Raw genomic sequence first — 24,565 nt, 5'->3', positions numbered from 1 at the left:
TCAAAAGTTACCTTATATGACAAGGATCATGTGTGCCAAATTTCATCAAAAAGACCAACTAGATTAAGGGGTGGTACAGGAACAGCCCGCCCCCCACGCCCCTAAAAGCCTAGTATCTTTGCCACAGAAAGTCATGTGACATCTTTTTCAACCAATAAGATTTAATAATTTTGAGAAAAACACTATGGTTTAACTCACTAAAAGATTATGTTTACTGAAAACACATAATTAATCTTTAGTAAGTGTTCTGCTGTACCCCAGTTCTGACGTCATGTCGTGGCGAAGAATAGGGTTAATATGTCATTTTCTTGAACATGGTCTTGACCATTTTTTTCGCGATATCAGTATTGGGAGCTTTGTTAGAATTGAATGTTTTCAATATTTTTCATTTCTTGATACCACTGATGCTATTGTATTTATTATGATGCTTCGTGTAATGCACTCGAGGTCGAAATTCGAAAAAAAATCTACTTATGAAAGATTTTGCACTGCTTAAAGTTCTTAAACTGATTATATTACGCTTGAAACCTTGCAGTATTTTGTATAACGAAATGTTATTCATTTTAGGCGTTTTTGTTCATCCATTCAAAGAAAGTGGTTGGTTGTGTCATCGCTGTTCCTATAACCAAGGTCAGTCATTTCTTCTTTGTTAGGAACTAAAAATGTTTCTTCAGCGTAAAAAAACTACAATGGCCATGAGGGGGATAGGGGAGGACGATGGATCCATTGATTTCAAAGCCCCGAAGGAGCTACATCTAAAACTCTTGGGTTGGAAATAAAGCCACTTATTTTCCATTTAAAACGCGTGACCCGCGTATTTTTCACACAAATGTCAGATTGAAAGTAAAATTGATTACCAGATTTTGATAAATATGTCGCGCGAAAAGAAAGATCAACACGTCTTTCTAAATGGGGCGTAAATCTTAATGCTTTACTTTTTCTTGCTTGAGAAAGTTTGAAGATTCTTCTTTCTTTAGCCCTTCGGGGCTTTATTAAACTCAATGGATGGATCTGGGTATAAATTTGCGCCAGTCTTTCAAGCCTGTATCTAGCTAGATACCCAAAAAAGAAAACAATATTACTCTAAACTATTTTGCCAAACAAAACACTTTAAATACACGTTCTTTTTATAAGAACAAACTATGTTAAAAAATGTTAAGAACATGTTAAGAACATTTTTTGGCTTAAAACTAAAAAAGATAAGAACATCCGAAGGTTTTAAAAATTTTGGATGTTCTTGTAAAAGAACGTGTAGTTTGTTATCAAATGGTTATGACCGTTGATGGTCAATTGACTCTTATTTACTTTAGTCGATGATCAAATAATTTTGCAATGCCATCAGACATGTTATAACAAGAAGGATGTAAGAACTGTGTTTTGAAGACGTGTGTCTATAAACAGACCCTTTTTATTTCAAAGTTTATTGTAGTACAAGCAATAAACGCTAGATTTGTACACTTTGTTGGAGGGTAGTGAGTAGTGATCATGGCTTACGAGAGAGAAATGTTTATGACTGCAGACGAAGCAACCCCTCTTCTTACTAACCAACCAGAGCAAAGACAAGATAATTATGAAGCAGAAGTTGCATATAAAACACTGAAGAGATCAGAAACTATCCTTTTCATGGTAGAGGGCTATGAACCTTCTCATGTTTTATTTCCTACCCTGGTGCAAAGATATCTCACAGGAAGTCGTGCTGAATTTCTTTACGTAAATCGTTCAGATTATGATTATCTTTATGAAATTGGTCCTGGTCTGGTTCGTGATTTTCGTGAGAAACGCCATGGTGATCCAACAGGAGATTTTTATTGGAAGCCCACAGAGAACCCAGGCTTTTATACTATTGAGGATACGAACGGGAGATTTTTGTATTCGCATATTGTCCAGCAGAAACTGGCTCCTTTGTTTCTGACGGGTCAGGAGCCTCATAAGAGGCATCGGTATAATTTTGAAGACACATCTAAAACAAATGCTGCTATTACTTACTCTGACAAAGATTATGTGATTGGTTTACGACTGGCTGAATGGCCGAAAGAGCTCTTGGAATGTTTCCCCATACATGAGCTTAAAAGCAAACTAAAAAATGTACCTTTATTTCTTATTGCTAAGAGTTTTCCCGGTAGCTCACTTACCAAGTTAGAATGGAGGATTTCATTTTCGTTAGTTGAGTTGGAGATCTTACTCCATTTACCGTACTATCAACGTAAAGCATTTTTGCATTTAAAACATTCCCTGATGTCAGCTAAAGAGATACCAACCTATTTGTTGAAAACCATTTTCTTATCTTTATCAGCTACTTATGAAAAAGAGCACCCTCAAACAGAATGGAATACACAAGAGTTTCATGAAACGCTTTGTGAAAATGTAGAGAGAATGATAGAACAAGAGTGTATATCAAACTTTTTTATTCCCGGACAAAACTTATGCTTATTAATCAAGCGAGCAGAGCTAGATGAAATAAATAAGATCTTTAGGAATCTATCTTTATCAAATATGCCCAATTTGGATCGGGGAGATTTGTCCTTCACTATGACTAGCATTAGCAATGATGACGCTATTCTGTCTTGTCTCGCCTTTACATATTTCGAAATTATGGAAACGATTTATGATATGGTAGTATCAAAAGCTGGTGCCAAAAAATTTACGGGTGTCAAAACATTTACGCTGGAGTTGTTGTCACATAAATATACAGACGATGTCAAAGGACCGTTTCGGAATTTGGTACGAATTAATTCCCATTTTGATGGAACACAAATCGAAGAAGCTGATTTCTTGTTGTACATTAGCGATCTAGCATTAATTGAGTTAGACAGTAATGAGAAGCTAAATGGATGTTGCATTATATATTTCGGATTTGGATATTTCTCTGCGACAGGGCATGCGGCACAAACAATACAATCTATCAACCATAAATATAAAATAGTGGTAGATTGGATGGATCGAATCGTCGCTCGTATAAAGCAACATAATCTACAAGACAAAGAATCGTCGATTTGGAAAAGTAGAGGAAAAACATTTTTGAAAAATCCTACTGACTTTTTACGAGACAGTCATTTTTCTGATAAGAAAAGGATTTTCTGTGTACACTGGGTGTTTCTGATGTTCTTCGCTTTTTTCTTCATCTTTATCGTAGCAATGATAGTATATAATTCTAATATAATTCTAATCAATGAAAACAGTTAAATGCCCTGTTCACGTTCATTTATGTTATTTACTTATTACTCAAAACCTCGAGCAATAGTATTCTAAAGAAGTGCGGACTAAAACTTTGTCTGTAAATAGTACGAATACTCTTAGGTGCCAAATAAACGGGAGGGTTCGAATAAATGGGTGAGGGGGATGGGAAAATTTTTCAAATTAAATAAACGGGGGGGGGCCTAATTACTGGGGGGGGTTGGAAAGTGGACCTTTAAAAACCCTAAAAAGGGTCAAAATAGACTAAATTTAGGCTTTTTAGAGTAAAACAAGGAATTTTCCTTTTGTAGCTGGGAATTTTTTCAAAAATTAATAAACGGGGGGGTCCTAATAAGGTCTGGGGGGGGGGTTGGAAAAAAATCTAAAAATTAACAAGCGGGGGGGGTGCGTTTATTTGGCACCTAAGAGTACATTAAAGGTGGGATTAAAGAAAGAAAATTTTTGGACCTACCTAAGGTAGTCCTTTAAATTAACCCTTGTCCGTTCGTTCGTCCGTTCGTTCGTCCGTTCGTTCGTCTGTTGCCAGCTTTTCTCAGGATTGGCTCATTAGTTTTTTCTGATTTTCGGCACAATGATGCAAAATGGCAATGCCCAAAATGTGACGGAGCCCGATTTTGGAAAAAAAATTTTCTCCGGCCGAAAATGCCGGAAATATGCCGGAAAAACTGTTTTTTTGGCATTTTCTCGAGATTTTATCATTAGTTTTTTCTGATTTTTTGCTCAAAGATGCGTATTAACAATGCCCAAAACATGGCCGAGTCCGATTTTTGAGAAAAAATTTTTTCCGGCTTAAAATGCCGGAAATATGCCGGAAATCGCTGTTTTTGCAGATTTTCATTGGCCTTTTTCCTTATAATTGATTGTTTTTTCATTCAAAAACATTATTAATAGCAATGCCCACCATCAAGCATGTTTTAATTTTCAATAAAATTGATTTTTGAAGCCGGAACTATTTAAAAATCGCCGGAACAACCTATTTTCGCCGGAAATACAGTATTTCTTGAATTTCTCGAGCTCTACTTTATATTTTTTTATGAAATTTTGCACATTGATGCAAAATGACCATACCTAAAATGTGACGGAGCCTGATTTTCGAAAAACATTTTTTCCGGCCGAAAATGCCGGAAATATGCCGGAAAAACCGTTTTTTTGGCAATTTCTCGAGATTTCATCATTAGTTTTTTCTGATTTTTTGCACATAGATGCGTAATAGCAATGCCCAAAACATGGCTGAGTTCGATTTTTGAGAAAAGTTCTATTCTTGCCGAAAATGCCAGAAATATACCGGAAATCGCCGTTTTTGCAGATTTTCATTGGACTTTTTCCTATTATTTCTTTGTTTTTTCACGCAAAATTATTATTGATAACAATGCCAACCATCAAGCATGGTTCAATTGTCAATAAAACTGATTTTTGATGCCGGACTTTCTAAAAACCGCCGGAATAGCCGAATATCGCCGGAAATACAGTTTTTCTTGAATTTCTCGAGCTGTAATTTATATTTTTTCATAAAATTTTGCAGACTGATGAAAATTGGCAATACCTGAAATGTGACGGAGCCTGATTTTTGAAGAAAAAAAATTTCGGCCAAAAATGCCGATAATATGCCGTCAAAACCGGTTTGTTGCCATTTTCTCGAGATTTCATTAATCGTTTTTCCCGATTTTTGCATGAAGATGTGTATCAGCAATGCCCTAAGTGTGGCTGATTCGGATTTTTGAGAATCTTGTCATGCCGGAAGTGTGCCGGAAATCGCCGTTTTTGCAGATTTGAATTGGGCTTTTTCCATATATTTCTTTGTTTTTTCACTTAAAAAAATTATTGATAACAATGACACCATCAAGCATGATTCAATTGTCAACATAAACCTTTGCAAATTTGCAACCGGAACTTTCTATTTCTTTTTTCCCTAAACCCCTCCCCCCCATCAAATATCAACTAGCAAGTAGCTGTCGCTATGAATGCCCCGCTGATAGCAGATATTAGCCCAGAGGAACTTAGCCATGAAGACTATAAATTGGTGAAATGAGTCTTCATAGAAAGTGCTCAATGTTACTAGAGCTGTTTAAAGTTAAGAAACACGAGCCGATGCGGTTAAAATTTCCTCAATAAGATCCATACATAACGATAGTGTTAATCCAAAAAAAAAAACATGTTAAATCTACACTTTTTGATGCAAAGTGACCTGAATTAAAACCATTACTGTACAGGTTTCGCAACATGTTAGGACCTAAAATGATATCAAAGTTGATTTTCTTCAATCACCAGATAAAAATCTTTTGAAAACCCAAACATAAGAATGTGTACTGTGAAACTGAAAGTGCTTCCCTCCCATAAAGAATACATAATGCAGATTAAAGGTGAATTCCAAAATGAAATTGAATACAATTTCATTCATTTGATTTGAAATTTAAAAAGTAAGTAACTTTGGACTGGTGGCATACTGTAGATATAATCTATTTGTATCAAAGGTTACTGAAAATTATCTGAAAAACTTTAACAATGTTTATACGTGTTTCTGCAAAAAGTTTTCAGTTAGCTTGAATAAAATTTCTTCATGGTTACTAAAGATATAAATTTGATAGTTGCTCTTAAAATTGGCAGTTGAATCAAATAATTTTAATAAAGGTATTAATTTTCAGGGATTAAATTTGCCGGATTTCACAGCCTTTGTTCTTATTTACAAAAGACCATAAAATAAAATCCTAAGAAAATCTGAAAAGGGGCCTTCAGCAAAAATTGGTCACCATGAAAATATTAAAACATCATCTAATCCGCCACTGTACACAATTTTTTTCTACCGCTGTAATCCACTTCCACTTCCCTGGCAAGCAATAAAGAGGAGATTCTTCAACGAAATGACTGTTATTTCAGACACCGTGTCCCGTTGTAACCACTGTCAACATGGTTAAAACCTTTTCACTTCACAGGTGGGTACAACATTGTGTTTGTATTTTATTGGACGTCTGGTTCTAAAAAGTCAAAAAGTTTGTTCAGTTTTGATTTGAGCAAAGTACGCTCCTACGTTTAACATCAACACGGTACAGTGTGCAGTGGTGGTAATAGTAGAGAGAGTGTTCGAGTCTGTTCATAATATGTGACAAAACAATTCAAATTGAAATTACTCCAATAGCGTGTGTAATAATAAGCTTTTCTTAGAAGCTTGAAATGTTTTGTCCCAGTCTGGAATTCAGGTAACTAGGGCTGAAAATCTTCGGCGTACATACACATCGAAGTACCGTTCTGGCACAGTGGCATAAACGTCATTTTCAAAGTTTGCTCAACTTGCCCATGCTCAACCATTATTGCGAAGCGAATATACATGAGCGAAGCAGTTTTGCTATAGTGTGCATGTACCTTTAAATTCGAGCGCAAGACGAAAACGAAAATTTAGTTCCTATCTGTTAAATGTGGGTTAAGTATTCAGATCCCGGTTGTTTTCGTCCAGGTAAGAGGCGTTACAATATCGGACTGGTAGATTGTATTTAGGATTGCTTCGTCGAGAAAAAGAACCACTCCACGGCGCCGAAAATCTCCGAGTCAGGGCAACTTCCATAAAAGATATTCCGTCGTTCCCGTACATTTTTAGCTTCTTTACTCCCGCTCCATATCAGAAAGCTGATTGGTTTGGAAAACCAAAGCGCGGTCAAAACGTTCAAATATCAGAAAGCTGATTGGTTCGGAAAACCAGCGCGCGGTCGAATCGAAGCGTTCAAAAAACTCAAACTCTCTCTCTCTGCTCTCATGGTGCTCCCTTTTAAGAAGTCGCTGCATTGACTCGACAACTCGAGCATTGAAAACACAGACACTTTCGAATGTTTACTTTTTTGTGAGAAATAAAAATGAAACGTTGAATGTTTTGAAAAAGTTGAAGAGGTGTAAGATGTTGGTTGAAAAGAAAAAGCTGAAACTGTAGCAAAGAGAAAGACCAGAAGAAAGAAGATGGAAATTTTTACTGTTTCGTCTGGTTTCAAGACAGGCTCAACAGAGTTGTTGTGTCATTTTCTTGAAAAGGAAAGCTGAAAATGACCTGCATACGTGGTGAATAAACCTTTTTTGCAAAGCGAATATAACTATAAGAGAGTGAGCAAGAACATGAACTTGGCCTTTTTACATGCTTTGAAATGGGGACGAACATATTCAAGTTATGGATAATCTGGAAGAATTTATCCCTCCTCTTATTCAGTGGAAAAGAGAACTGATTGTTTGTCGTTGTTCTTGAAATCTTGACTTGGCTGCTCGAAAATATGTGGGCTCTGGTTGCTTGCTGTTATAAATATGCATTTGATGGCCAGGATAAAGTAACTATTGACGAAACATATGATTGTAAAAAGGATTTTAGAAATTGCTGGAAATGAAAATGACTTGTAAAATATCGAAATATGTGTCCATGAACAAATCTTGACAGTTATCAAAACATGATATTATGGATATCTATGATGTACTTTTAACTGTTTTAAATTTCTGTACTACGGCTGATAAAATTATTTTAATGTGAAGAATTTGCTCCTAAATCAATGGTGAGACTGTCAAACATTTGTCTCCAGCAGATTTAAGATTAAAAACCCTATAGGCTTCACCACTTTGGAAAATTCAGCCATTATAAAAATGTTGAGGTTTTTTGCTTGATTGTTGAATCAAACCCTGTTGAAGGAATTGTAGGAATCTTCTTAAATTTTAGTTATTTTTCTCTGGTTTTTCTTTATGTTTATCTTTAGGATTTTATACCACTATAATAGTTTTATTATAATTATAGAACTTAAACTTTTAAATTTTTGTGTAAATAATGATGTAACTTGATACAATATTTCTAACTCGTAACTGGGTATGATTATTAAAGATTAAATTCCTCAGTACAGTATTTCACATCCCTGTCTCAATAGACCGACTGGTGTTTAAACCGGATAGTGCTTGACCCCGAGGATTCTTTAGTTTTGATTGGGTTTTGGTAAAGACTATATTTGATATCAACATTTACATGTAAAAATCTTCGAAACCATGAATACTATCATCGAATCACCAATCATTTACTGAGGAAAGTCTGTCTACCCTGGAATTCTAACAAATAAAAAACTATTTATGGCAGGAGGGGATTCGAATGTTCGTTTTTATTGAAACATACGAAATTCGAAAAATTCGAAAGTTCGATTTTCGAACACGAGGAATTTAAAACCGGAAGTAAAATTAGTCAAAATAAAAACCAAAATTAAAAATAATTTACTTTTTAGGTTTAGGTGGAAAAGCTTTCCCGAACAAAAGACGCGATTTTAAAATTTTCTTCGATTATTTTTTACTTACCTTACATGAGTATTAGGAGACGTGTAATTAAGTGAATTAACACGAATTGAGAAATTTCATGCTAATTTCAAGGCCGTTAAATTCCATACTTATATATTCATATAATAAGGTATAAATCATTTTTGTTTGGTGAGACCCCTGTAACGTTAGAAAAAAGAACTTATCGGGCTCATTCAATACTTTCTATCTTTTTGCTTGCAACTTGCGAATTTAGTGACCTGCCTCGATCGCTTCGCAACTTTTATATATATACGGCTTGTTTTGCTGTAACACTGTGCTTCAAATGTCCACGAGAATTAATCAGTTCATGTTAGTCATAGTATATTCTCATTGGCATGTCTCACTCACTAAACCTTCTGTAAGAAACTCAATGTTGGTACCAGTTTTTGGCACGTTTTGGCGCAAGGATTACTCTTTGAAAAATTACTTTCGGCGCATGCAATATCCATATAGGGTACTGGGTTCAGTAGGGTTTCGGTAGAGCAGCGTATAAAACTGTCCAGACACTGTCAGACTGTGTGTGTAAAACACACTGTCATTGTACATTGAAGATGTCATCCATTTCTGACAATCGTATAAGGTTTGATATTAACCAAGCAAAAATCTTGTGAGCTGTTTGTTGTTTGTGAAACCTTTAAAGCTGTGTAGACTGGCAGTGCAAACGGGAAAACGATAATTACAAGGTCTCAAAAGAAGGTTGTCTATTGCTCATTCCGACATCGACTTTTAACCTGACTGAAATTCGAGCCGTTACTAGCAACCCTGCGGGGCCCAAGGTGCCGAGTATGCACCCGGCACAGTCACAAGCCGTTACTAGCAATCAATTCCAAACAACAAAACCCCCCGGAAAATTTAAAATGTCGGAATGAGCAATAGACAACCTTCTTTTGAGACCTTGTAATTATCGTCTCCCCACACGCAAACGGGACTTTCGATTTCTCGCTTTCACAAGTGCTCTGTGTAAAATGCACGAAAGTTAAAAAAATATCACGAAAAAAATCTGAAGAAACAACATGAATATTTTTCTGGCGAGCAAGTCCGCTACGTGAAGCAACAAAAGCCCCTGCGGGGCAATGATAAAATTTAATGCATTTTCGTCGCTAACTGCTATATTTTCTAAATGATTGTTTTTCTCCTTATTGCTATCTAAGTTTCATCATCAGGTAGGTCCATTCAGCATATTGCTTGTATTTTTTCCGTCATCCCCCAAATTAAATTCCCGCCAAATTTAAGTTGCTCTATTCATTCCCCCATCCGTCATCAAGATATCGAAAAAGTAATAAATAACTCTCCTCTGGAGTCGTTTATAATCTAAGTAATACAGTAATATGGGTGTTATACGATAATATGATAATTGTTAATGGATAATATCAGTTTGTATAAACTACAATTTATAGTCCCTTCCATTTTTTTCTTTTCTACTACATATGTCTGAATTAGTCGTCTAGCATGATAGACTTTAGATCCCCTTCTTTTACTATGATCTTTCAGACTTGAGGCCCTTCCAAATTTCCATTGGGACTTAATTTCGCGGATTTTTGTGGATGACACCCAAATCTGCGGAATCCGCGGAATTTAATCCCCGTGAAAGTTTATCCAATTTAAAAGTAAATTATCTGTTTTCCCATCACAGGGTTTCCCAATTCTGACGGACGAAAATACGAACGCGACGGAAGAAAGTTCACCAATTCAATCGTGGTGTTGCAGGTAAGATATTGAGTTGTGGGAAATATTTTACTGAGATCATACTTAATACGTTTTTTAAAAAGAACATCAAAAATTTTTGAAGCCGTCGGATGTTATTGACTTTTTGAGCTTTAAGCCTGAAAATGTTCTTAATTTCGCCATGTCGTGAGTATTTTTGTCCATTTTCCTAAGGAATGGGGGTGTTTCAGAGTCTATAAAATAGTCTTAAAATGTTCTTAACGATAGCGTGCTCTTAATAATTTGGCCATCGAAGCCTTATCTTCTTATATGGTTTGTTCTTATAAAAAATGTGTATTAGGCTTCGATTTTGCTCTTTGGTTGTAGCGAATTGCTATATAAAGGCAAGTTATCATTCAATGAAATTTTCATATTCTTCTCCACCTTTCTAGCACGCAACCAGTGAAAGCAATTTGTGGGATCAGTAGAATCTGGGTTTTCTCACAAAGTCGTCGAATGAAAATTGGAACTAGGCTTGTTGAATGTATCAGGTAAAAGATTTTTTATCTTTTGAAAGTCATATAAACACCTTAGACGATGCTATCGTCCGTTAGAGGGTCAGTAAACGCGGGAAAAGATATATGCGCAGAGTCAGGGCGGTTTACGGGGGAAAAAGTGGTGGTAGAGTTTGGAATAAACGCACTGTAAATACCTCCGCCACTGCTTACTCCGCCCCGGACTAACCACCGTTTTCAAATTTATCCCGCCTCCTGAACTAGTCCCTTTTTGGTGATGATCTTCTTCAGACGATAGGATCGTCTAATAAACACCACCTCTATATTTTAGGTAGCTTGGAAATTATATAGTAGGACCTTTATATAGACATTACGTTATATTACACAAAGTTTTATTGAAACGTTCAGCTATCATTACTTTAGACAGTTGAACCTCAACAAGCAATATTGAAGGCTACCAAATTTGCTCTAAGAAGAAGCTCTAAGCTTTCCGATGACCGACCTTTAATACGGGGTCATCATATATCATGTATGCAAAGATTTTCAAATATTCAACAGCCCTGCCCCTTGTTTGCAGAGAACAGTAGAAAAAATACATTCATAGCCTGATGCGTACGTATTTTATGGATGACCTCTGCATTTTAGATTCTAGCCCCAGAAGTATAAAATATAACAGTAAATTCGAACCCGAGTCTAAATTTTTGAAAACGACTTACTAAGAGCGTAAACGAATTTTTAATATTTTTGATTTAAAAATCTGACGTCCGATTTTGTACGCTTAAACCACTTGAAACCACTTAAAACACTTTCAAGCAATCTCACTAAAGTGGAAACTTTGTCAAGAATGTGTATGTATTCTTTTTCAGACGTAATTTCTTGTACGGATGCGTGATCGAAAAGAACAATTTGGCTTTCTCTGACCCAACACCTAATGGCCGAGCTTTTGCTGAGCATTATGTTGGTAAAAAAGATGTTCTGGTTTTTAGATGAATCCGTTTATGTTGATTATTATGTTTCTCCATTTCTTATTATTTTTTTTTACCTTTCATCCTATCATTGACCCTCTTAAGTCCTCCCTATACTTAATATGAGATAATGCCTGATAATGCTTTAAGTAAAGAGCTGTATCGGCAATCTAAGTATCGGAATTTTTAACAGTTCAACATACTTTATTTCCAGTAAGGTCTGATTCTTTATTGAAAGGTTTGCTTGTGATGAGGTTTATCTCTTTTTTCTATTTTGCCTATAAACCGGATAGGAGGGATAAACAGCTTGTTTGAACAATTTACCATACATTGTACTTTTTTTTAATCTTCAGCAATACTTCCGTTAAAAGGGAATCTGAGCGAGACTCAAATCCCTAAAAATGTTTTTCGTGATCCAATCGTGACCCCCCCCCTGTCCGGCAACAGCGGATTCGGCACACTACACGATCCGTACCTCTCTTTGCCCAATTCCTCTTCCCGGAAGCTCTTAAAACATTGTAATCAATGCTCTGATGTACATACATATATATGATATATTTGTAGATATAAAATGTTGTAAATTATATTTTAGATCCGTATTTAGGTACTTAAAAGATTCTTTTATCAAATTATAGAAAAATTTAAATTCTTGTCTTTTGATTCATTTACTGCCTTTAGTCCATGATAGTAAAATGGTAGTGTAAAGTGTAAACCTTGGAAAAATAAGAGGTGGTTAAAATTTGGCAAGGTTTCTTATGATTACTAGAGTCACCAGAAAAAAACACACAATCAAATCGGAAATGTGATTATGATTAGGTAAATTTTCAATGCAAACCCCTTTTTTCAAAAATATTTTGTTTATAATTTCGTTAAAAAAGACTCCTTACTAAAATGGTCTGAAATGGCCCAAAATCCGTTCACATAACGTGTATCTCATATACCCGATAAAGTATCCGAGGTATAGCTTACTCTTAGGTTCCAAATAAACGCCCCTCCCCCCCGCTTGTTAATTTTTCGAAAATTTTCCAACCTCCCCGGCGGACCTTATTAGAACCCCCCCCCCCCCGCTTATTAATTTTTAAGAAAATTTTCAGCTGTCAAAGATAAGGTCCCTTATTTTGCTCTAAATAGCCTGATCTTAGCCTATATTTACCTTATTTTGGGGTTGGAACCTAAGAGTAAAGGCGTTATGTAGACTACTTTAGGCGTACAAACTTTCACGAGAAGAAACTTTCGGGATTTTCACGAGTTTTGGCCTTTTTCGTGGAAGTAAATGTCTTTGAAAATTCTTAAGGGGGTAGTCATATGAGAAATTTGAAATGTCATTTTTTAAACTTTTTGTTATATCTTCTGAAGTAGTAAATATTTTTCAATGAAACTTTCCACAATTGTAGCACAACTATAAAGGATTTGAAAAATTAAAAAAAAATTCTAAAAATAGCAAAGACGGGGGTAATATCGTCCAGGGGGTAAAAGCTATAAAAATATTGTGTCAACCTTTTAAGAAAAGCTAAGAAAGCTATTCAAAAAATTTCTTTTGGGGAAGGTTAGTATTATGAAAGTCTCCAGAATGAGTGGAAAATTTTTTCAAAATTTCAAGCCAGGGGGTCTGGAACCTAAAATTTGTACTTTTTCAGTTTAAAAGTCAAAAAATGATTTTTTTTAAAAACTGCTTCATTCATCCTGAGTCTTACCATAATGGAAAACTACCCTGAAAATTTCAAGTCGATAGCTTTTCTCAATCCTGAGAAAAGGCTGACAAGGTCCGCGAAAACCCCCTAAAACGTGTTTTGAGAAAACGGCGCAGAAAGTTGAAAATAGAGGTTTTTCTCAATTTTTCTGCGATACATAGACCGTTTTACAAAATTTTTGCTGTGGTTGACTAAAATGGATTGACACATTACTTTCAATGTTGAAAAGGTACTGGAAATACTAAAATAGTCCAAATTTTTTGAAAAAAATGGCCTTCCCCATGCTCCGGGAATCTCCAAGTATTCTGCGTCAACTCTGCGTACGACGCGTAAACATGGCTTTAAGTCAATAAAAGTGCATTTTCTCATCAAAAAACATATTGCCAACAAAATATATCATCCTTGTGCTCTCTCAAATCTGTTTATATCATTTACAGGTGAATTTCAGTGTTGATCTTAGGGAAACGTGTCTTCGGCGGGTTGAACGTCAATCATGATGCAATGCATAGTTTTACTCAATTCTCCAGGATCGCCTCTGGCGCCATGATTCATCAAAGACTAGATTTCCAATGGATTTAAGACTCACAATGGATACATCATTGAATACGTTTGGTTCCTTTTATTCATAGTCTATAGTCCATCACTTTGAAAAGTTTTTTTTCGGTGTACAAGTTTTACTGCTCGAAAACATCAGTTCGCAGAATCAAATTGTTGCTTTCACTCAAATTATAGGCTTCCAAAGCTTTCCCAGATGTGAGAAATGAAATGAAACATTCAATAATATCATAATTCAATCCAAAACAATACATAAGCTCAGTTTCCATGTCAAAAACACAGCTGATTGCCTCCAAAATGTGAATGTTTTTGAAAATACCACCTCTTTGGTTACCATCTTTAATTACGTCATATTAAGAAATCCCGGGGAAAAAAGGCGGTATTGACTTAGACGCCCGAAAAGGGCGTAAAAAGAGCTTTCATTTGATATGTCATGATGGACTTAGAGAAATGATCTATTCCGCACTCGGAAAAATAGCCAATCAGATTTAAATAGGTGTGTCCTTGTCGGTCCGCATATCCCGTGAACAAACCAGACTGCTCAGTCGGCACTCACAGTACCAATATCCAATACAAATGCCCTTAACAAGATCAGTTGAACCCGACTGGAAGGTACGTTTCTTTCTGTTTAAAAATTTCTTCTTTTAGAATGAAAATTACTAGTCAAAGCAGCTATCTGTAAATCTTTGATTGTCTGTAAGGGGCCATAGTGTGCAATGGGGGATTGGTTATCAAGGTCCCACCTAAAAATTCAGGTCCACTCTCGAGAAATTCCCAGCCACCTGAATGTTGAATTTCCAACGACATTCTGGTCTGCCCGACGCACACCCGACAGTCGGGTGCTGCTGTCGGTGTTTTGTGGGGTGCTAGAATTTCTAAATTTTCAAAAACACCCGACATCGCTCCATAGGCGTTTGACAGAAACTTTTGCTGTTTTCCATCCACCTGCTATACTTTTATACAGTGTAGTTTGCCCGTGTTGTCCACGTCGCTGTCCATTTCCAGACGATCTCAATCGAATGGCATCGACGATCGAACCAGTCGAACCAAATGGAACGCAATCGACCGATTGAAATTCGATTGTCGAACGCAATCGAATCTCAATCGAATATTACCGCAATTTTCAGATTGGATTGATATTGGATTGTGCGTTCGATTGATGTTCAATTGCGTTCGATTGCGTTCGATTGAGATCGTCTAGAGTTGATTGTCTATTTTATGCAGCCATCTTTGTTTTGACGGTTAGAAAGCAGTATGGTCCGATCAACAATACGCTTCTGAACCGGGCAACGTTTCCCAACAACAACGACAATCAACAACAACAATCGAACCAGTCGAACAACAATCGAACCAATCGAATATTATCCAGAATTTTGACGTTCGATTGAGATTTGATTGCGTTCGACAATCGAATTTCAATCGGTCGATTGCGTTCCATTTGGTTCGACTGGTTCTATCGTCGATTCCGTTCGATTGAGATTGTCTGGTGGATTTGTTGGGTGCTATTAAAGCGTCCAATATTAACCACCCGACAATGAACACCCAACTGTTGGGTGTAAAAGTTTCTTACTTCAAGCACCCGACTATTGGGTGCGTCGGCAGAGTCGTACTTTTTAATGTTCCCCACCTAAAATAAAAGGATTGATTTTAATGAAACATGAAATTTAGACAATTGTTTTTGCATTTTGATAGCCAGAGTGTCAGGTGTGATGTCTAACCTCCTTTCAAAAAGTTTTCACTACACTTATACAGGTGCTTGATAGCAAACAAACCTTCGTTGTGGTGTGTTACGGCTCGTTTTATTGCTGTGCTAAATATAGACTATTTTCCATATATGGTCAATTTGCCATTTGCCACAGTGAGCGTTTGCGTTAAATGAATAAAAAAATGGCACCAGTTGAATCACTAGTCAAGTCACATCACTGCTCTTTCAAATGCTCTGCTGTGATTTCATTTGAACATATTTTAGTTGTAATTAAATTTCATTTCTGAATGATGCAATATTGATTGGTCAGCATCAGATGTCTGAGTGGTTTGATCGGCCAGGGTGGGGTTGGAATATTGACTGTATTTTATATTGTTCACCTTTATTTACTTCCAGGTGATGTCATTTGAACCTTATTGAACTGATTTTTGTAATTGGACCATCAAATTCTTTTGAACGCTTGGGAACGACAGATGGTCAACTACCGAACCAGATCGAACACCTATCGAACTTTACCGCAAAAACCTCTTGATTGATTCGATTTAGTTGTATTACAGTTAGGATATTAAAAATTAATTGTAATTGATGTGATTGCGTGATCAGAGGTGCCGCTGAAAGCCTCATGCTTCAACATGTAGGGCAGAAAACAATCATAATCTGGATTTCAGGTGATCAAAATCAAACACATCGAACTGCGATTGAATCTGATTGAATAAATATCGAACCAATAGAACTGTTATCAGATTACTATCGAACAGTAATGTGCTGTTCCAGTTATAGCTTATTATCCTCTAGTGGACATGGAATTTCCTTAGCAAAAAGTTTAGAAAAAGTTGCAAAATTTCTGTTGTAAAATCCCAAAAATTCCTAAAAATTCATGGAATTCCGATACTTCGGCCACAAAATTGGGTGAAATTTATGGAATTCTGATATCTTTTGCTTAAAAGTTGGCTGAAGTTACTTAACAAATGTGATTTTTAAAATTTGTGTCATCCACTAGGGGATAATATGCTTTTTTTTCTGCAAACCCAATGGAACTTTACCAGAATTTCTTGGTTCAATTACTCTTCAATTTGGTTTGGTAATTATGTGGCGAAAATGGGCCTACCTACAGGCCTAATGTTGTATAAAAATACAGTTAGCTAAATTGAAATGAACACCTACCGTGAAGTCGGGTAACTTGCATCAGTGGAGGCTAACATGCATAGCCCTCAAATGAATGACCTGGCTGGTCCTTAAAATACAAAGTTAAATCAAAACAAAAATGGTAGAGTAGAGCTGCGAGCTGAGCTGCGTAATTCATTTGTTTTGAAATTTTGCTGCTTTGATTGGTCAGTCATAGACCTTTTTTCAAAGAGGACGTCCTGTTGAATAATTATGTAGTCCAGCCATAAAATTACTGTATCATTGCATATTGTAATAAGTATGCATGGTTTTATCATTATTTTTCTGCTGGACTACATAATTATTCAACAGGGTGGCCTCTTTGAAAAAAGGTCTATTTGAGGGCTATGCATGTTAGCCTCCAATGATGCAAGTTACCCACTTTCATGGTATCTTTCAATTACATTCCATAAAGTTCTATTAGTTAATGGTAAACAGTTTGATTGACATTGCCTGGTTACTTTTTTTGACAACAGTACAACAAAAAATTCTGATTTATGAATGTGAAATATACCAACTACTATGTAATGTAATTAGCAATTTATAATTCTGATAAACTTTAATTGATGTTTATATTGACAACCTTTGTCCTATCTTATTAAAAAGGCGCCGGGGTACAGTGCTCATCAACCTTGATTCCTGTACGGGAGACCAAATTTTGATTCCCACTCATAACGGCATATAAACGAACCTTCAGCCAGGTCAACCCATGCCATGTGAGGGCAATTGAGTAGTCCAGTCCCAGGGTTGCTGACAGGATGCTTAATCGTGTTACACATTTACAAGAATAGGCTGATAGCCTCCTGTAACTAAACCAAAAAGGGAAAAAAAAGGAAAACATTTGACTAAATCCTGAAATTTATGTAATCCAGCCAGCAACACCATCTGCTAGAAAAGGTTCCATTAAATGATCAATATAATACAATACAAATGCTTTTTTCAGATGAATCAAAAGTTTTTCCCTCTTTTTTAAAATTGATTAATTGGATGGCCTTGATTGGACTCAAATGCATAATCATAGTTGTTTGTCGTTCATCAATCCGTCCCACATCCGGCATTTGATTTTGATCTTTTTTTTTTAATTTATTTTTGGTCATCTTCTTGGCTGTTACTAAAACAAATGGTAGCAACCAATTTAATTCATATAATAGGATACATACAATAGGAATTATTAACTTGGATACAATTTTCCTTTCCTTCTCTTGTTTAAGGAGCTGTGGTATAGTGGTCATTGACCTTGGTTGTTACACAGGCGACTGAGGTTCGATTCCCACTCGCTGGGGTTTACTTGGCAAGTGAATGAACCTTCGCCCGGGTAACCCATGCCATGTGAGGGGAATTGGGTAGTCATCCAAGGTGCTGACGGGGCGCTCATTGAAAGTGTCGATAGTTGCGAAAATAGGCCTTAAAGCCTCCTGCAACTCAACCAAATAGAAATAGAAAAGTATATCTCTTATTTACATTCAAAGACAGCTTCAGAAGGTAGTATCTTGTTGAAACTGTTGGGAAGTATAATAAATGGTTTGTCAGTCAGAAAGTAAAAATGGTTTGGAAATGTTTAGGATTTTTCAGGTTTGAGTCTAGTTTTCCTTACATATATATAAGGATTATTTACTTATGTTTGAGGTAACTTTTATACACTCTGGGTAATGATCATCAGCTCCTAATCCCAGACCATCCAAAGCAGTAATATCAATTAAACAGAATGTGTATTTAACCAAGTTCCATGAAATAATGATTGTTCTCTTGGTCAACTATTTTCAAATTACACAAATGATTTTGGTGAAGTTACCACTCAGAAGTTGCTAAAAGGCAATATCAGAGAAATCATTATGCAATTGATTTATGCATGACATTACTTTTATTAGGTTTTTTTGAAATTACAATTTTGTAAGTCAGGTTGTTTTGATCATACTTTTTGAATTGACCAGAAAATGTTATCAAACAATAACACACTGTGCAGCTACCCTGTTTGATTATGTCACCCTTAACCAGGAGGAAATATAGGAGTGAAAGAATCCCTTATTGCAAATAATTTGATCGAAAATAAAAGAAGATTTAAGTGGTCATTCACTTTCAGATTTTTCAGATAGGACCTTTTCGGATTCCTCGACTTAATTTCTTGGAAAACACTGAATCCTTTTAGTAAAGTAAAGCTGACGTAGACCTACAGGCTAAGAAACAAAAAAGTAAAATAAGTACTGAGCAACGGTGTGACTTAATTCATAGTGAAATAGGAGGCAAATAGAGATTAAAGGACAAGGAATCCTTTGTAAGCCGTGCTTTTCTAGTTTACTTTCATTATTCTCTTACTTTTCAGGGATGCACGTGCATATAGTTGGACATGTCCCCGATGGTTTACCAACACAATTACCACCAAAAAAATTAATCACACTAAACAAAACAACCAAGGAGAATGTTATTCACGTAATCACAGCAATGTAAAAACTTGTTTACTTCAACACAACAATATAATATCGAACTATTTGCCTCATTACTTATTCGCACTGATGAAAATTTAGAGAATGATTTATTCCTTAACCATATCTTTATTACCAAAATAATTTTCTATATAATAGCTAAGGACACCATGTAATGACCTGATTTACTTTGAAAGCCTGCTCAAAGGCTCAAATAGTATTCTTTTCTAATTCAACATTATGTTTTCACCAAATTTATCCAACAATCAAGCAAAAATTATTAGGAAAAATCTATGCCCAGCGTAGGAAGAAACTTAAAAATATCAAAACCAAACAACTGGTAAGTCAAATCATTTTCGACATTTTTAAAAAGTTGGGAAAATGGTAATCGTCAATGCTTCATCAGTGTTTATTATTTCGCAGTATAACATTAACAAAGAAATGAAAAATTATGCGATGCTTTGCTTACCTTGATTTTTATTCACTTAAATTTAACTAGCTATAGCTACTTAGTGTGTCCTTTTAATCAAAAGCAACCATTCGATAGTCAACATTCAACCAATTGATAGTCAATAATCAATCAATGATTTGTCGAAAATCAAGTACTTCTTTTCTTTAATGACCACAAAAATACATACAAATCAGAAAGTTTATACATCATATTTAATAAGTCATATTAATTTCGTTTTCAATCTTTTAAAATCGTACCGTGATGGCACGTTCTGACACAATCATAATAATTAGATATTCTTGCTGATTAATCTTTTTAACCTTCTAAAAGGAGTCAGTCATAAGGTATTTGGTTATATTTTGTAACATTGATCGGTTTCATTTCTCTTTTCTTGTTAAAGGAAACATACATAAAGGTTAAATATTAGGAATTGATAGATCATGTCAACCAAACGTAGAGGAAGCAATGGGCTTGATTGGAATAAAACTGTAAGTCCATAATTATATTGAAGTTTAACTAAATTATTTTTGTTTCATCAGAAATTTCAGGCTGATTTTGGATTCTTACAAGATTGTTAGAGTATTTTTTATGGTTCTATTACTGTTTTCCTATTTCACTGCCTTGAATTGCAGTGTTGTGTTTTAAATAATTTAAAATAGAATCTCAGCAAATATATTTCATGCCAATTAACGAATTTGGATTGTATTTACTGGACAGCGGCCGATTTTTTAGGGACGCTGAAAGACAAGGGGCACCAAAAGGCGTCTGTGATTTCTAATTTTGGCGCCCCTTATCTTAAAATTAGCAGTTTTCACTGGTTTTCAGCCAAAAAGAAAGAAAATATCCAAAAATTGTAGTGTTCCGTAAATTGGCCATTTTATTCTTTTCAGGTAAAATTGATTGAATCCAAAAAGGATCGTAATCGCAGAAACCGAGATTACATAGAACAAGTAAAAACGAAGGTAAAAATGACGACAGCTTCAGTGACTCACTACTCAGAAGTTTTTTAGAAGGCATAGTTTCATTTATTTTAAAAATTTGTGTTACTTACCGAATTTTCTTACTCAGAAAAAAAGTACTCGTGTGGTTGTGGAGAAATTTTCCTAACCTTCTTTGATTTAAATTTATGTTAACTATTTTCGTCAGGCTCATGAATGGAATGTTTATTGCAAAACTACAGTTGGATTTGTTGCAATTTATGAGGAAAAAATACATTATAGTGGTAGGATTCAAACTCTTAACTTTTTACCGACTTGCTTAAATGGTTTGTGGACCGTGTCGTAAAATATTGCCTTTGTCAATCATCCGGCGTTTCATAAAAGAAAACAACAAAATTGTTCTACAACTTAAAGTTAAAACCTGACGGCAGATTGGGGGGGGGCAGACGTCACCTCCTCTCGTTACATTAGCATTATCAAAATATGATTATAATTGTTTTATTTGAGCCAAGAATCCATTTTTCATTTCAAAGGTAATAATCAGTCAATGGTAAATTTTCTAAATGACGAACGAGTGCTGACGATTCTAAAGGAATATTGTACATTCACAGGTATTGTATTTGATCACTCTTGGTTATTTTTCTTTCCATTGAATTCTGGTGCTTTTTTACCTTTTCTATATTTAGAAGTAGAGTTATGAAAATGGCTTATGAGGATTGCTATGCATGGTAGAATTCTGACCGCTTTTGAAAATATTGGCTGGAAAAGGATTCTGACCGCTTTATTTGGGAAACTCTGCATATGTAAAATTCTTTATTGCCATTTTATATTTTCTTTAAAGTTTTGGCAAAATAAAAAGTTTTTTCATAGCAAAATAGTAATCATCAAATTTAGGATAGGAGAAAAGAAACGACTCCCTTGTAATATTACAATATTTCTACTAAACAGATAAGTTGGAAGTGAAGAAAGTTTCAAGAAAAACAAATATTTGTGGTATGAGTGGTTTTCTCTTTAAAATCTTTAAGCTTTCATATAATGTAATGTAATCCTTTTAGAATCCTTGAGTTAATCCATTTCTTGTAATAATTATATTCCAGCTACTAAAAAAGAAAGAAAAACAAAAAGGAAAACTGGAATAAATCACCATTCGACTGAAATAAGTAAATATGATTTATTGCAGAAAATGTTATCAGCAATTCACTTGAATAAGAAAAAATTCCTTGTTATAATGACTGAAATTCAAAATAATTTCTATAATTTGTAGAGATAATTTGTACTTGCTCTGGAAACGTTAATAGGATGGGAAGTAGATTATCAAAGCTGGCAAGTAACAGATTTACATTTTGTAACTTCTCGTTGACAAACTGTAATCAAAACAATATTTGAATCCTATTTTAGCAAAAAAGAGAAAAGAAGAAAAGAAAGCTGAAGAAAATAGCTTTCACACTAAAACAAGTAAACAAACTTTCACCGCACATTTCGATAATTTATTAGGGTAAATTACCAAAAGGTTAATACGATAGATCTAACTAAAGAACTTTCTTGAAAATTGAAAAAATTTATTTCGTGGTTCAATCTACGAAGTTTTTACATACTTTTTGATAAAAGGTATATATTTGCTTGTCACAGTTTTTCTTTGACACTCTATATTTTTTACTGAACAACCGATCCCTTTCCGATAAGATATCCCTCGTCCGTTATATTTGTTGATTGTTTGTTTTAGACTGCTGCAAAGACTTTTGTCTGAAACCAGTTAAACCGATATACTCCCAAACGTTTACTTGTGACAAGTGCCTCAAGACTTTTCATAGTAAATGTGTGGAGCTTGGGACGTCACAACCCCGATCATGTGGATGTCACTTAATCACACCTCTGATCGTAGAGCATAAACGGTAATTGTGTACCTCTGAGGCTTTTAAAAAGAAAAGGTTCCTGAGACTTTAATTATAATTTTAATTTCATATACGTGTTTATTTATGGTCAATCTTATAAATTTGACAACGGGGATATCTCCTCTCATAGTAAGGGCTATCATTAGACTGAGAGGGAAAGATTTCCTAAGGTCTCATCTCACAGCTGCATTTCCTGAAAAAGATTTTACAAGAGCGATAAGGGTAAATTTGTAAAATTTTTCTGCAAGGAAACTCAAATCAAGTCTCTGGTGTGACTATACCATCGCGTATACCATCGCGTTTTTTTCTGATAAAAAAGCCCTGGTACCGAAAGGTGGAGGGGGGGTTTACAAGGGGTTAAATGAAAATCTCTCTCAAAGTAGAAGAGGATAATTTTTATTGGATCGCCCTAAAGCTAGGAGACTATTAAGAATGAAAAATTGAAAAGTCATCATTTTAAAAAGCTAAAATTTAAATTTTATTTGCTGCAGTTGTATAACGAAAGTTTTGTGTTGATTTCAAACAGGCTATCTTGGTTGGAAGATCTCGCTGAGTTTAAAAAGAGATATTTAAGAACTCACCTTGAAAGCATAAAACACATAGTAAGTTACTAAAGTCTGTCTCAATATAAATATATAAATTGAATATTGTACTTCTAGGAAAGAAATGAGAATTATCATTGTTGTTGCTTTAGATATCTGGCTGGTTGACTTTCGTTTTTCTGAGTCAACCAGTGATCAACTGTGAGCTGTATTATTTTTGACTGAATAAGTTTTTTTGAAAATGGTGTTAGTGATAATGGTCAAAGTTTGAAAATTCATAAAAATGGTGATAATAGCACAATAGTAGAAGATTTCAAACAAATTTCACTTGATAATATTCTACTGGCAAATACCTTTTTAACGGTCACAAAATCGCATTCTCATTCAAACAAATTCAATAGTTACAGCCATTCTTATATCTGGAAAGACTTTAGTAAAAGCATGTTTTGAATCCATTTCTAGATATTGCAACGTAATGATGGATATCATGAGTCCCTGTCCTTGAGCATATTACCATTGTTTAAACCATATATTGTAAGTATCAGGAAAAGACTATTTAATGCTTTTTTGCTTCTTGACAAACTGTTCCAAGGCACATCGAATGTTTTGGAAAGATTTCGAATAAAATAGACAGAATAGTTACATTCAATTTTCTATAATCTACATAACTGTTTTTCTTTACTTCAGGGTTTTTAATCCTGCTAAAAGTTCTGAGAAACCCTGAAATATTTCGATTATGTTTAATCACATCCACTTTGCTTGATTTATTTCTAAATTTTCGTATTTTTAACTCGATTTCGAACTCTTGGAACCTTTATCATAGCTGTGTATCTTTGTATTTTCAGATTGACTATGTAGAAGGTTCATTAAAGGAAGTGCTACCCGATGCAGATGCCAAATTATTAAAAGATTTTTTCCTTCCAGAGGTAAAGCAATACTTCAAGTTTTTCTTCACCTTTTATTTAAAACTTACAAGAAATAGTTTGGGTCTGAAAACTTTTTGTAGAAATAATGAGGAAATTGTAAATTAAGTTTTCGAGACAACTCCAAAGATTTTTTAAATTGTCGATTTTACCTAAAGAAAATTCCAGTAAATTCTTCGGGAAAAAATGTTTTGAAATACCCTACAACAGTTTACCACTCCACTGAGACTTATGCTTTTTACATTTAGCTGATGGTTCGCACGATATCAAAAGAGTGCAATTGTCCGGTGTTGGCTATTCGAAGGCTGCTACTGGAGAAGAATTCTGAGACTTGATACACTCTTTTTTTATAAGAATAATATAGATTTAGGATAAAGTATTCTAAAGAATTTGACAAAATCCAAGGTGAACTATGCTTAACGTATTCAAAAGCTCAGGCATTTTTGTTACAAATTGAATATACTCTATGTTCCATAAATGTTTCCCTGGGGGTATTCCTAGAGTTTAATTAAGATTTGGCCAATCTTAACCCTTATGTTCTTGTAGAAGCTATTCTTATAAAATTTGCGTGTAACATGATAAAGAAATATACTGTAGCCTATACCTTTAAGGTTATTTTTGATACTCAGTAATGCATTTGGCCCATTTACAATTTTACTCATTCTTG

The 24,565-nt window shown here is 34.9% G+C and overlaps 2 protein-coding genes across 10 annotated transcripts in view; both read left to right on the top strand.

Moving 5' to 3' along the window:
* Positions 1–19,214, top strand: part of LOC136817504 (N-acetyltransferase ESCO2-like) — a 23,667-nt gene extending 4,453 nt beyond the window's left edge. The window contains exons 6-9 of one of the 2 annotated variants that reach the window (XM_067073821.1): positions 568–630; positions 10,127–10,200; positions 10,590–10,688; positions 11,519–12,618. In XM_067073821.1, the coding sequence (XP_066929922.1) occupies positions 568–630; positions 10,127–10,200; positions 10,590–10,688; positions 11,519–11,642 (360 nt within the window). In that variant the 3' untranslated portion in view covers positions 11,643–12,618. Of the gene's footprint in view, positions 1–567; positions 631–10,126; positions 10,201–10,589; positions 10,689–11,518; positions 12,619–19,052 lie in introns of those variants that run through there. The other variant, XM_067073822.1, reaches the window with a different exon arrangement.
* LOC136817506 (uncharacterized) lies at positions 19,092–24,565 on the top strand. Of its 8 annotated transcripts, none has more exons than XM_067073825.1 (13): positions 19,092–19,173; positions 20,004–20,091; positions 20,494–20,565; positions 20,750–20,825; positions 21,075–21,152; positions 21,490–21,534; positions 21,639–21,701; positions 21,940–21,996; positions 22,265–22,433; positions 22,960–23,035; positions 23,438–23,509; positions 23,821–23,901; positions 24,147–24,565. In XM_067073825.1, exons 2-13 carry the CDS (start codon positions 20,044–20,046, stop codon positions 24,231–24,233), a joined length of 924 nt encoding a protein of 307 aa, XP_066929926.1. In that variant the 5' UTR covers positions 19,092–19,173; positions 20,004–20,043; the 3' UTR covers positions 24,234–24,565. The 8 variants fall into 8 exon arrangements, with proteins under 8 accessions (XP_066929926.1, XP_066929925.1, XP_066929924.1 ...); XM_067073824.1 differs by lacking the exon at positions 19,092–19,173 and adding an exon at positions 19,303–19,492; XM_067073823.1 differs by lacking the exon at positions 19,092–19,173 and having other exon boundaries at positions 19,793–20,091.

The sequence above is a fragment of the Clytia hemisphaerica genome, unplaced genomic scaffold, assembly GCF_902728285.1.
Source record: "Clytia hemisphaerica strain Z4C2 unplaced genomic scaffold, Clytia hemisphaerica genome assembly, whole genome shotgun sequence".
Taxonomy (NCBI): domain Eukaryota; kingdom Metazoa; phylum Cnidaria; class Hydrozoa; order Leptothecata; family Clytiidae; genus Clytia; species Clytia hemisphaerica.
This window is presented reverse-complemented; position numbering and strand designations above follow the sequence as displayed.